Genomic DNA, 13,346 nt, shown 5'->3' with positions numbered 1-13,346 from the left:
CCCTACGTTTGAGCCTTTCGCCCCGTAAAACGGTTATCCAAAAAAACTCCGGCCAAAGTGATTTTTTTGGAAAACTTCGTTTATGGGTTTGGTTGTAAACTGTGGTAAACTGAGTTTTGGGCAGCCAACGTCACAGTATGCGACAGAAGTACACCAAATGTGCGACCAATGTTTACATTTACATGTTCTCACGTGCGACTTCACATTTTGGGGCTGAGGTGATCATGGATGCGCTCAGAATAGCCATCGCGTTTATGTTGGTGCAGACCCTTTTTGTTGTATCGACAACAACTTGCTTTACGGCTGCTATCCGAAGAAGAGAGTACACTTCCGTTTCCGGTGGCTCGGGCAACTTTTCAGGATTCTGATTGGTTAATGTGAGCTTGAGCTTATCGTTAGACTGCCACTGTGGTTTGGCGTGCTCATGACAGCATGTATGTACACGGGTTCGTGTAAAAACACATAAAAAAAAAAACGGTCTCGTGTAAATGCAGTTTTATTTGCAAACGTAGATGGTCAGATATTCGTTTAGGAAAATACCCTGCTTCGTGTAAACGTAGTCTTATATGCAAATAGTCAAACAATTTCATACATACCTCCGGAGCAATTACTGTCGCTTTCGGGATGGCATTTTTCTTCACATGTACCCGTCTTGGGGGGTTTGATCCTCTTGTAGGGATAGCAAACTCGTCTGCATCAAAATGTCGACTACATACACGGTAATCCTTCTGTTTTAGAATATTGACAGGTGTCTCGACATCGAGTTGCAAAACAACAATCCACTGTTTCAAAGTGGGCTCCTGGAAAGGTAGCCTGTGAAACGTTTCTGGATTGTAGCTCCACATCCTCTTGCCACAACCTGGTATTGCACATACGCGAACCATCCTTCTTGCTCTTCGCCTCGTCAGGTATACCTGTAGCCTGCACACATGCTCCTCCTCACGTGTGCAGCAACTGATCAGCTGTTTCCTTCACGTGTGCAGCACGTCTTCCGTCAACAACATTACGCGAGATTCCCATCACTGATGTAAAACCTTTTGAGCTTTGTTGATACCGTGTACTCATCATGCTCATGTAGACAGTAACTATATATTTCCTATTTACTTTTGTAATTAGTAATTTTGTAATTACTTTTGCAATCTGTTCCCCTGTCCTTCCTGTTCGTTCGTGCTTGGCAGTCGACTGATAGCGACTTCATTACAAGATGGCGGCCAGCGGAGAGATTCTCTGAAGGTACTGCTCGTATAAACAGTCTTTTTTTTAATAAACTTCCTGTTCCCAAGTTCTCATTATCTCGTTTTAAATGTCAGGACCCTCAGAAGTCTACCAATGCAGTGTGGAGTTACTTGGAACATTTTTAATGGTGTAAAAATAGCGATTTAGCTGCATAGGCTACGCTATGCCCCCACAGCTAGCTGAAGACCTTATGCATGTTCGGCGAAAATCGGCGCAATTCGGAATACTAGGGGGTGACCGAAGGTGCCTATTGGACACATAAGTAAGTACTCGGCAACATCTTTCAGTGCAGCTAAGGTCAATTTCACACCGGAATTCTCCTTTAATGACATGAAGTCAGCATGTGATTGCAATCTGTATCTTTACGCAGATGATTCAGCTCTTTTAGTGTCTCATTGTATTAAGTATAAGTATATATACTCTTTTGATCCCGTGAGGGAAATTTGGTGTCTGCATTTATCCCAATCCGTGAATTAGTGAAACACTGCACACTGAACACAGAGTGAGGTGAAGCACACACTAATCCCGGCGCAGTGAGCTGCCTGCACCAACAGCAGTGCTCGGGGAGCAGTGAGGGGTTAGGTGCCTTGCTCAAGGGCGCTTCAGCCGTGGCCTACTGGTCGGGGTTCGAACCGGCAACCCTCCGGTTACAAGTCCGAAGCGCTAACCAGTAGGCCACAGCTGCCCCTAATAAAGCAGAAGTAGAGAAATTACTTAGTTTAGAACTTCAGAAAGTCAGCATTTGGTTATCTAAAAAAAACAATCTGTCTCTTCATCTTGGCAAAACTGAATCAATACTATTTGAATAAAATACAAAGCTAAGGAAGTCATCTGGATTCAATGTGGTAGTTGGTGAATCTGAAATTACAACTAAGAAATCAGTTACTTACTTAGGCTGCATACTTGACAATGAATTATCTGGGGAGTGCAAAGCTCTAAAAGTTCTGTCTAAAGTAAATCAGAAAAAAAATATCTAGCTAGAATACCCTCATTGATTGATAGAAAAGCTATTGAGATTCTGACTGGGGCCCTAATACAATGCCACTTTAAAGGGATACCAGGCAAGCCTGATGCTTTTTCTCTATGAAGCTCCCCCTACCGTCTGTACGTGTTGATATGTGTGCGAGCCCTTGCTCGGTCTGAAGCTCTTTTCCTTTTCTTTGCATTTTCCGTCAAGGGTTTTCGCTGCTTATTCGCCAGCTCTGCCATTTTACACACGTTTGCAACAATCACTAGCGTTTCGTTAGCCTGCCTCTGTGCTGGGGATGCAGAATGTAAACGGATTCTGCTTCTTGTGATGTCTGAGACTTTGTGATACTGAAAGTCGGCGGGTAGGATACACCGAACTTGCAAGTGGGATATTCTTCCTACGGGCAGTAGGGGCGGGCGAGAGAGCCTTCATTCATCCTGTAATGAGTAATTTAACCATATACCAACTTACGAAGATGATTAATTAACACGAAAACGTTGCCTGGTGTCCCTTTAATTAGCACTTCATGGTACACACACATTCCAAAGATTTTCAAACAGAAGCTGCAGACATCAGAAAACAAATTAGTGAGGCTTATTCTTAAACTTCAATCTTACTCATACCTCAACCCAGCTCATTTCAGTAGCCTTAAGTGGCTCAAAGTAGAGGATAGAGAAAATATATTGTTATAATTGTAAATGTTGCTAGTTACTCAACTAGGGGTAGTACCACTGATTTTGTTCTATGCAGATTTAAAAGTTGCATGGGTAAGGGCTCATCAAGTAAGTAAATAAGGGCTTTCAATATTTAGCAGCAGTCACATGGAATGGGTTACCAGCAGACCTAAAGTCAACTGGCAGTATTGGTCAGTTATCCCTAAAGAGCTGGCTGGGCAGTAGACAGTAGTAGTGTCATTATAGTTACATGCACTGTATGTGTAACAGAGGTCATAATTCGTCCACCGCTCACGGCCCTCGAACCCGCCTCCTCGACACACACCGGCATGGGAGTCGAACGCTCTAACCACTGAGCTAGAAGCCCAGGCTTCCAACTCAGCGGTTAGAAGCGTTCTTAAGGTTAGGGCTGTAAGGATTTACACGGGCAACTAGCACGCTAGCTCAGTTCGCCTCTGTTACATATGCACTGTATTTTCTACTCTGTTTTATGTTGTACTGTATGTTCTTTATGTCTGTGGGATGCTTGGACTGTCTTCTATATTTTGCACATAATTACATTCACCTTAAGACATGCCTACACCTGCAAATATTGGCACACACTACCAAGCGCATACATTTTAAAGGCCACAGTGGAAATAATTTTCACTGATAATGTATAAAAACATTTTATTTATTGATTTATTTATATAAGAATCATCCTTTGTACAAAATACGTCAATAAAGATTTTCAGTCAATCAAATATAAATATATCACGACTCTAGAGGGAGCTCTACAGTGCAACCTGTCCATTTGAGAGTGGCAGCTGACATTGTTGAGTTGCCATTGACAATCAAAGTATTATATCCCCTCGGGGCTTTCCGTAGTTTGGAAAATATATTCCTGCTGCTGTGGTAGAGCACTATTCTTATACTATGTTTGTGAGGAGTACATGAAGTAAACGATTCTCAACAACTCTTGACTGACGGATTATTCTATTAATTAACATTTTACAGTGTGGTGAAGTTTCGCCGGACAGGTGAGAGCTCTCGCTCAGATGATGACCATACAATCAAGGAACAAGATGTCCAGATGAACACTTCCCAAACTGATCTTGAACCTGGCCCTAGCCTGGCTGATGGTGCTTCAGTTCCGCGGGAATTTGCCAATCCCACTGATGGTACAACAAGAATTAAACAATTCTGTAGCCCTGACTAAATTAGGATTTTCAATGCTGTTTTAACATTGTGTAGAAATGTCTCTGCTTAGTGAATGCAATGACCTGAGTGATTAGAGCCCGGCAGGTGTCATTGTAAGATTTTTTGTATATCGAGAGAATTTTACTAAATTGTGTACTCATTTTACTAAATTGTCGATTCATTTGACTAAATTGTGCGCTCATTTAAATTGAGACGACAGTTTAGTAAAATGAGAGCATGATTTAGTAAAATGATCACACAATTTAGTAAAATGAGTGCATATCCTGTGGATATACACATGTGCAATGACACCTCTGGGTTTCCATATCAAATCCAGCGTATGCAATTTCCAGTGAAAATGTAGTATGATGTTTGCTTTCATCCTAGATACCTTTATGGTGGAAGATGCAGTTGAGGCCATTGGCTTTGGGACTTTCCAGTGGAAGTTGTCTATCCTCACTGGACTATCATGGGTGAGATGGTCATGGTGTTAATTTACATATTACAAAATTACAAAGAGAGATGGAAAACATTGTGCTGGTTCATTAACAAGTGGCCTGGACCCAGTAACATGAAGTAGTTCATGACCAATGATTTCATTTCTTCAAATGTTTTGATTTGATAAACTTTTCATCATCATTATTTTGTAACTTTGTTTAGCCTTTCTCGGCATTACACTTCTGAAACCCCTTCCTTTTTTGTTTTGTAATTATTCAGATGGCTGATGCCATGGAGATGATGATACTCAGTATACTGGCTCCCCAGCTTCACTGTGAGTGGAGACTACCCAGCTGGGAGGTAGCACTGCTCACCTCGGTACAATTTGCAATTTTTTTATTTGTTTTTGTGTATTGCAGGGGTAGCTAGCCTCTTTCAACACATCCTTGATGTACGATTAATGTTTATATGGCTATTTGGGTCTTAGGATGGAGAACAGAACTCAGTTGGGTCAGCAGAGTTGGCTGCCACTAGTTATTTATTTTTACTTTCTGATTTCAACTTCTTCTTTTTTTAACTAGGTTGTATTTATTGGAATGATGATCAGTTCTTCACTATGGGGGAACATATCGGATAAGTATGGCCGGAAAACAGTGAGTTCTCTTCTCTGATTGAAGGCTGCATTAACATATTTCAAAATTATTTTCATCATATAATTTCTGAAACAACAAACTAAGGAGTTAAAACCATTTGTTCCGGTGTGTGTGTGTGTGTGTGTGTGTGTGTGTGCACGCTTGTATGTATACCAGGGCCTGAGGATGAGTGTGTTGTGGACACTGTTTTACAGCATTCTCAGTGCATTTTCTCCAATCTATCCCTGGATTCTGTTCCTTCGTGCTCTCGTGGGATTTGGCATTGGAGGGGCACCACAATCGTAAGTGTTGTTTTAGAGCATTTAAACAAAAGAAAAGACCTGCATCAGTAGCCTGATGTAGCAAGACTCAATTCTGTTAAGGGGAGTGTTTCAACTGAAACTGGGGAAAAAATGCCTCTGCACACAATTGGATAAACCTAACCAATCAGGGGTGGGTTTCTAGAAAGGGTCGTTGGCTAACTGCTGTTGCAAACTTTTGAGTTAGAACCATCATTTTTGGATTTGGTGTTTCTACAGTAGAAAGGGTAGTTCCAACCATAGATATACAGTACACTGCTCAAAAAAATGAAAAGGAACACTTTGAAAACACATCTGATCTCAATGGGAAAAAACTCTGGATATCTATACTTTTATGCACTGGGTAATGTGTACTGGGTAAAGGATGCCACATTATTTTTTAGGTAATGAAAATGATCAACCTACAGAGGGCTGAATTCAAAGACCCCCACGGAAATCAATGAAAAGAGTGAAAAAAAATGATGCGACAAGCTTGTCCATTTTGCCTAAATTTCATTGCAGCAACTCAAAATGGTACTCAGTAGTTCGTATGAGGTGTTCTACTGGATTTAAGTCAGGGGAGTGTGGGGGACAGTCAATGGTATCAATTCCCTCATCCTCCAGGAACTGCCTGCACACTCTCGCCACGGCCATTGTTGTGCACCAGGGGGAACCCAGCGGCCTCTGCACCAGTACAGGGTCAGACAATGGGTCTGAAGATTCATCCCCGATACCTAAGAGCAGTGAGGGTGCCGTTGTCTTGCCCATAGAGGTCTGTGCGTCCCTCCAAGGGTATGCCTCCCCAGACCATCACTGACCCACCACCAAATCAGTCATGCTGAATGATGTCGCAGGCAGCATAACGTTCTCCACAACATGTCCAGACCCTTTCACGTCTGTCACATGTGCTCAGGGTGAACCTGCTCTCATCTGTGAAAAGCACAGGGCGCCAATGGCGGACCTGCCAATTTTGTATTCTATGGTAAATGGCAATTAAGCTCCACAGTGCTGGGCAGTGAGCACAGAAGATCCCTCTAGAGGCAATCGGGCCCTCAGGCCACCCTCATGAAGTCTGTTTCTGACAGTGTGGTCAGAGACATTCACACCAGCGGCCTGCTGGAGGTCATTTTGTAGGGCTCTGGCAGGGCTCCTACTGTTCCTCCTTGCACAAAGGAGCAGATACTGGTCCTGCTGCTGGGTAAAGGATCTTCTACCACAGTTCCCAGCTCTCTTAGAGCAACTGCCTGTCTCCAGGAATCTCCTTTTGAGACTGCGCTGGGAGACATAGAAGTCCTGGCAATGGAATGTATTGGTGTGCCACCTTTGTAGGCTCCAGGTACTGGCTTATGCTGCCAGTAGTGACACTGACCCTACCCAAATGTGAAACTTGTGAAAAATCACTCAAGAAGGATAAAGATGGAAAAATTATCAGTTGCCACCACCTGTAAAACCATTCCTGTTTTGGGGGTCGTCTCATTGTTGCCCCTCTAGTGCACCTGTTGTTAACTTTGATGACACCAAAGCAGGTGAAACTGATTCACAACCACCTCTGTTACGTAACTGGCCAGACCAATAGCTTACAAGTTTGATAGACTTGATGCTATACTCCTATGAAAAAGTGTTCCCTTATTTATTTTGAGCAGTGTATATATAATAAACACTAGGGGCCCGATGTACGTACATTTGCGAACGTAGCATTATCAGCGTCATGGATAAACCGCAGACTGCGAACGCTGTCAGACACAAGTTTCCGTCATATTTATCAAACTAGTGTAAACTGCACCTTTCTCTGCCTTTCCTGGTCCTTACCGCCTGTGACTACTTGGGGCAGCCGTGGCCCACTGGTTAGCACTCTGGACTTGTAACTCTGGACTTGACCAGTGGGCCGCGGCTGAAGTGCCCTTGAGCAAGGCACCTAACCACCTTAAAGCAGGCAGCTCACTGCGCCGGGATTAGTGTGTGCTTCACCTCACTGTGTGTTCACTGTGTGCTGTTTGTGTTTCACTAATTCACCGATTGGGTTAAATGCAGAGACCAAATTTCCCTCACGGGATAAAAAAGTATATATACTTATACTTATACTTATACGTTTCTCTTCGTCATACAGTCTGGAACAAAGTAATAATAATCTGTCTCCGTAATGGGCGGATGCTTTTGAGGTTTAAAATCATTGGAGTTCCCTTAACCAATCAGCAACGTTTGGTAATGACGCATGCTGTGTGCCGGAGTTCAGGCTTTTACGCTTCCCACTTCTGCTCTCAGTAGTAAACAGACCGCTGGCTAGTATGCAGGCTACCTGACCGCCAGGGCAGTCTCTTCGTAGTGGATATATCTCTAACTTGCGCCAGCCACAGACCGAGAGTTGTATACCAAAAGAGTCACGTCGCCGAGATTATATCAGCTCTTGTCACACGCCAGTTTTCCCTCTTATCTCTTCTCGCCGCTTATCAGACGATTGTTGTTCTACGCAGCCCGGTGACTTCGTCGGAGCTTACTTCGTTCTCCACGGGCTGTTCGGACTACACTCTCGGATAAGTTGGATTGTACTGACGACCTACTTGTTATTTAACCTGGAGCTTGCTCAGTTAAACTAACAGTTGTTCGGCATAAAACAACGCACCTTGAGCCACGCTCGGTGACTGGCTAACATTACTGTCCACAAGCACGGTAGCCTCGTCTGGACCCCAGCTCGGCCACAGGCTAGCCTCTGTTAAACACAAACACGGAGCGGTTTACCTTGAGCCCAGCTCGGTAACCGCTAGTCCCAGTCAAGCACAGTCACAGCAGCCTTGCCTTGAGCTCCGCTCGGTAACCGGCTAGCTCACGTCAAGACACACCGCCTCGCCTTGAGCCCCGCTCGGTAGGGTAGCTATAGCTAACATTCCATTCCTTAAGTAGGCCTATGCCGCATTGATTTTGTTAAGGTAATTTGAGAGTAGGGGGGAGAATAACAAGCAGCAAACTTTTATTTGAAAACATGTTAAGTAGTGATGCATGTAGTACACTTGTGCGTTTAGGTTTAGCTATCACCATCTAATAAATCAAACTTTTCCCAAAGCCAGTTGGAAGGAGAGTTATACGTCCTTGCCATTTATAAAATTGACAAGACAAGCCTCTTGCTCCTGCTTTAATTGCGTGTTGGCCTCGAGAGTTGCGACAACTTCGCGGATAGCTTCTAGCGTCTCTTCCTCCGTCGCCATTGTTGCTGTGCTGTTGAACTACAAGCTTCGCTGGACTACAAGCAACTCGGCAGGCAAGTTCCGCGTCATCACTCAACTGTTCGCTGATTGGCGCGGTCGTACGCGAACCGCATACTGTGGGTTGGGCCAGACTACGTGTGAGGCTGAAATAAAATTTTGGCCGGAAGTACGTAGGATGGTAACACCAGGCTACCTTTCTCCGCCCATAAACGCAATTTACGAACGTCCACAACTGAATGGCATAGCCTATACAAGCACAGTTGAATGAAGTTAACTGATGACAACATTAAAAAGAATCAAACGTTTAGCGATCATGAAATTATACCATACATGATAAGATGTCAACAAGCAGGGAGATAATGAAGATCAGTAGTTTTACTCAAAGTACTTGTGCACATAGGCTATGGAAAATTGGTCAAATCTAGCAAGTAGGACAGTGAATGACGTGAAAGTGAAAGTAAGACATTCCAAAGGCCAACGAAAGTTAAGGCTGCTTTTGATAGTACATATATTTACAAAACTGGTGCTCTAAATAGCGATTCTGTTGTCTTTGAAAGGTTCTCTTATTGACGCATTGAACTGCAATTTGGATTAACACCTGCTTTTACAAAGCGTAAGTATTTAGGCACAGAATAGACGTGCGCTTTCAGGAGCAGTCTTTGTACATAACGCGGAATACATAATTAAGCGGTCTTTACGCTTCCCCTCCCATCTTTTTATGCTAAACTCCCACTTTCCCCTGGATCCTCCCATGAATGCATATGCATGACACGAAAAACGCAATTAGCCATGTTCAGCTCCCGCGACAGGCAGTTTGCGCTTTTACATCATTGCGGCCTGTTTGTACATACCTCGCAATGATTTTACAAGCACGTTGCGAAACAAATATGCCTGAAGTGGGCGCAAACGCGTTAGTACATCTGGCCCTAGATGTCTTATGGCGGAGTCTCTAACGGCATCACCGGCGGCCATCTTGTCACAGGCAAGCTATCTGGTGGGCTCTGTGGTACCTGATGTAAGGTATATCTCTTCTTCTACTATGGCAGAACAATGCCCCCAGGCTATAACAATGACACCTTCAGGTCACTACCTGCCGTTACAGTGCACCATTGAAACACAATGAGTTAGCGAGCTGACTGTGGCAAGATGGCCGCGAGGTGCAGACATCGACCTCCATTGGCCAGCAGCGCGGACGAGACATCTAGCCTTTATTATATATACTGTATATATGGTTCCAACGCTCAATCGTGAACATGGGTGGAAAGTTTGGCAGTTGGAATGACAGGTCGAGAGTAGTCGTTGAAGCGTTGATGGATATTTTGCAGATGACAATGTTTTAATTGCATTAGTTTGACTAGATTTTGACTAGAAAGTGGTCTTCAAGCAAGTTTGTGACTTTCTTCATCAGAATAATCTACTAGACCTATGCAGTCTGGTTTCAAGAGTGGTCATTCTACTGAAACTGCTCTTCTGTCTGTGACTGAAGCATTGAGAGTAGCTAAGTCCTCTGCTCAGTCATCAGTATTAATTCTACTAGATTTATCTGCAGCCTTTGATACTGTTAACCATGACATTCTCCTATCTATACTATCTGAACTGGGAATTTCTGGAAAAGCTCTTGACTGGTTTGAATCTTACCTTAAAGGGCGTTCTTTCAACGTGTCTTGGCAGGGACAGGTATCTAAGTCTCATGACCTCACCACAGGTGTGCCTCAGGGATCAGTATTAGGACCCTTGCTTTTCTCTATTTACACCACTTCCTTAGGTGATACCATTCGCTCCCATGGATTTGACTATCACTGTTATGCAGACGACACTCAACTTTACCTGTCTTTCCCACCTGATTACTCTAGTGTTTCCCACCGGATTTCTGCATGCCTTAAGGATATTTCAGCCTGGATGAAAGATCGGCACCTTCAGCTTAATCTCTCAAAAACAGAGTTTTTGGTGTTTCCAGCTAAAACAGCTATTCCCCAACAGATTAACATCCAGCTTGACTCAACTTCACTGACCCCAACTAGATCGGCACGAAACTTGGGCGTTGTAATTGATGACCGACTTAACTTCTCTGAGCATATAGCTTCTATTGCAAAATCATGTCGGTTTATGCTTTACAACATTAGGAAGATCAGACCTTATCTGACACAAGATTCCACACAACTTCTTGTTCAGACCATGGTCATCTCTAAGCTGGACTATTGTAATTCACTATTAGCTGGCTTACCCGCTTGTGTAACAAGATCATTACAGCTGATTCAAAATGCTGGAGCATGCCTGGTCTTCAATCAGCCAAAGTAGACACATGTAACTCCTCTCCTAGTTACTCTCCATTGGCTCCCTATAGTAGCCAGAATTAAATTTAAATCTCTCACTTTGGCCTATAGGACACTAACTAGATCTGCTCCTAGTTATTTTAATTCAATAATCAAGCCTTACATCCCCAACCGCCCACTGCGGTCTTCTGGTGAGCGTATGTTGTGTCAACCAGTCATGAAAACTGGGTCTAATTCCAGACTCTTTTCTTCAGTGGTTCCATGTTGGTGGAATGAACTGCCCAGTGCTCTCCGTTCCTGTGGTAGTTTTGGGTCGTTTAAGAGGGGTCTAAAGACATTCCTATTCAACATATACTTAGTTGTTTAAGCGCTTATGTGTTATGGTTTATATAATGTTGTTTTATTTTAATTGGGCTGTTAATTAATTTGACATTATTGTTTATTATTGATATTCTCCTTAATGTAGTCTTAGCATGTCATTGTTTTTATATTATTGATTGAATTGACATTATTGTTTTATTATTGCCTTTCCCCTTTTTTACATTGCTTTTTATTAGGCTATTGCTTGAATTGATATTATTGTGTACTACAACTATTCTCCTTACTATATTTGACCTATTTTTTAATCTGTTCCCTGTTCAATTTTAAATATTATGTTGTTTTGTATTTATGTGTCGCTTTGGACAAAGGCGTCTGCTAAATCCATAACCATAACCATAACCATAGATTGACCCTTCCATATTCATACCTGAACACCTTCCAACTGAGTATTTAAGTTATCGTAACGTTTTAAATTTACACTCATTCATCTTTAGCGCAGGGGTGGAATGACGGAAGTTGTAATGGTGTTTAGACACGACAGAAATTTTTTCTTCCATTGATTATAAGTTGGTTGTGCATTCTCAATCATTTCTATGTATGATGTAGCTCTATAGATGCTCTAGTAAATGTGCAGGACTATTTTTTATAATGGCCTGACGTCATTAACACTCATTAACGGAACTTCGACCAAACAACAACACTTTCTAGACACAGTTGTTACAAGGTCGTTGTTTCAGCAATTGGTGCAGTTTTGCAGACCAGAATATGCATTTACAGCTGAATAGCACATAGCATAGCCTTTGGGGGCAACTTCACTAAATCAAAGTAGCTCTTTTAAGCCATTAACTAGGCTCATTATACGTATATGCTACTATGGAGAGGGTCTCTGCAGATAAACCAAAGTGTTTTTACCTTTGTAAGTGTAAAGATAGGATATTAAAAAGGACTGTTTGTGTAGTCAGATCATTATCTTCTTCTTTTTCCAGTCACCACCGTCTTAAACGAAAGTCTGCATTTATAGGCCCACACATGCAATTTCCACTCTTTCCCCACAGTGTCACTCTGTATGCAGAGTTCTTACCCATGAGGTCAAGGGCCACATGTATTCTACTGATTGAGGTATAGTACTGTTTTTCACATGTACACACATGCATTCAGATGCTTATTAACTTTAAGACTGTATCTCAGACTTACTAGATATACTAGATATCAACATTTTCTCTCACAAAATGCTAATTCTGTGGTAACAGCTTCCCTAACCAAGTGTTATTAATCATATATTAAGATAAAAAAATCTAGTTGGTATTGTATTTAGTGTGAAGACACTTACATAGTGCTTTCCTGAACAATCCTTCGACTTAATTTAATAAGAGTCAATTATTTGAAGTCATTATTTTGGCTGCCAGTGCGTTATGCCATTTTGTCTTGATAATGCCAACCTTCACGATTTTCGTGCGATTTCACAGTCGGTGACTTCCTTTCCGAAGTCGGAATGAAATAATGGAAGTTTCACTGGAGTCGCGGCGCGCTCCTGTCAACTACATTGTTTATTGTAAGGTGCCAATTTTAGCGATTTTAAGTCACTCAGAGTAATTTTTTTCTAGTCTTGACGTTACGACAATATCAAACATAACAAAAGACACAAGTCTTTAAGTCGTGGCTCATGCAAATAGTGACGTGAACAATATAAAAACTAGTGCTGTCAAACGATTAAAATGTTTAATCACGATTAATCGCTGAATTCCTATAGTTAATCACGATTAATCACATATTTTATCGCATGATTAAAATTCTATTATTTTGCATAGCTGAACTTTCCAGGAGTCCATATAATAATATAAAGCAATTATTGTGTATCTTGATTAGGATTCAAATGAAAGCAAAGCAAGTTACTTCATTAACTTAACTTTAAGACGTAGGTCTATTTGATTATTTCAAATCAAATTTCAAAAGATGTGCAGGAGACCTGAGGCAACACAATATATTCTTAAGAAATATAGCTAATAAAGGGCATAACAAACATAAAATACTATATTCATTATCTTTGAATTCAGTTGAAATTAAGGAACTTTTCGACATGAGTGCACTGCCATTTTATAGGCTTACAGTCTATGGTGCACTGTC

The 13,346-nt window shown here is 42.0% G+C and overlaps 1 protein-coding gene across 2 annotated transcripts in view; it reads left to right on the top strand.

The window, feature by feature from the left end:
* The window catches only part of svopa (SV2 related protein a), an 85,956-nt gene that overhangs the window by 37,138 nt on the left and 35,472 nt on the right, over positions 1-13,346 (top strand). The window contains exons 1-7 of one of the 2 annotated variants that reach the window (XM_042101397.1): positions 1,179-1,233; positions 3,877-4,040; positions 4,447-4,532; positions 4,777-4,875; positions 5,079-5,150; positions 5,307-5,431; positions 12,278-12,341. In XM_042101397.1, the coding sequence (XP_041957331.1) occupies positions 3,953-4,040; positions 4,447-4,532; positions 4,777-4,875; positions 5,079-5,150; positions 5,307-5,431; positions 12,278-12,341 (534 nt within the window). In that variant the 5' untranslated portion in view covers positions 1,179-1,233; positions 3,877-3,952. Of the gene's footprint in view, positions 1-1,178; positions 1,234-3,876; positions 4,041-4,446; positions 4,533-4,776; positions 4,876-5,078; positions 5,151-5,306; positions 5,432-12,277; positions 12,342-13,346 lie in introns of those variants that run through there. The other variant, XM_042101396.1, reaches the window with a different exon arrangement.

This window comes from Alosa sapidissima, chromosome 8 (genome assembly GCF_018492685.1).
Source record: "Alosa sapidissima isolate fAloSap1 chromosome 8, fAloSap1.pri, whole genome shotgun sequence".
Taxonomy (NCBI): domain Eukaryota; kingdom Metazoa; phylum Chordata; class Actinopteri; order Clupeiformes; family Clupeidae; genus Alosa; species Alosa sapidissima.
Note: the sequence above shows the minus strand (reverse complement) of the source record. Positions and strands in the feature narration are given on the sequence as shown.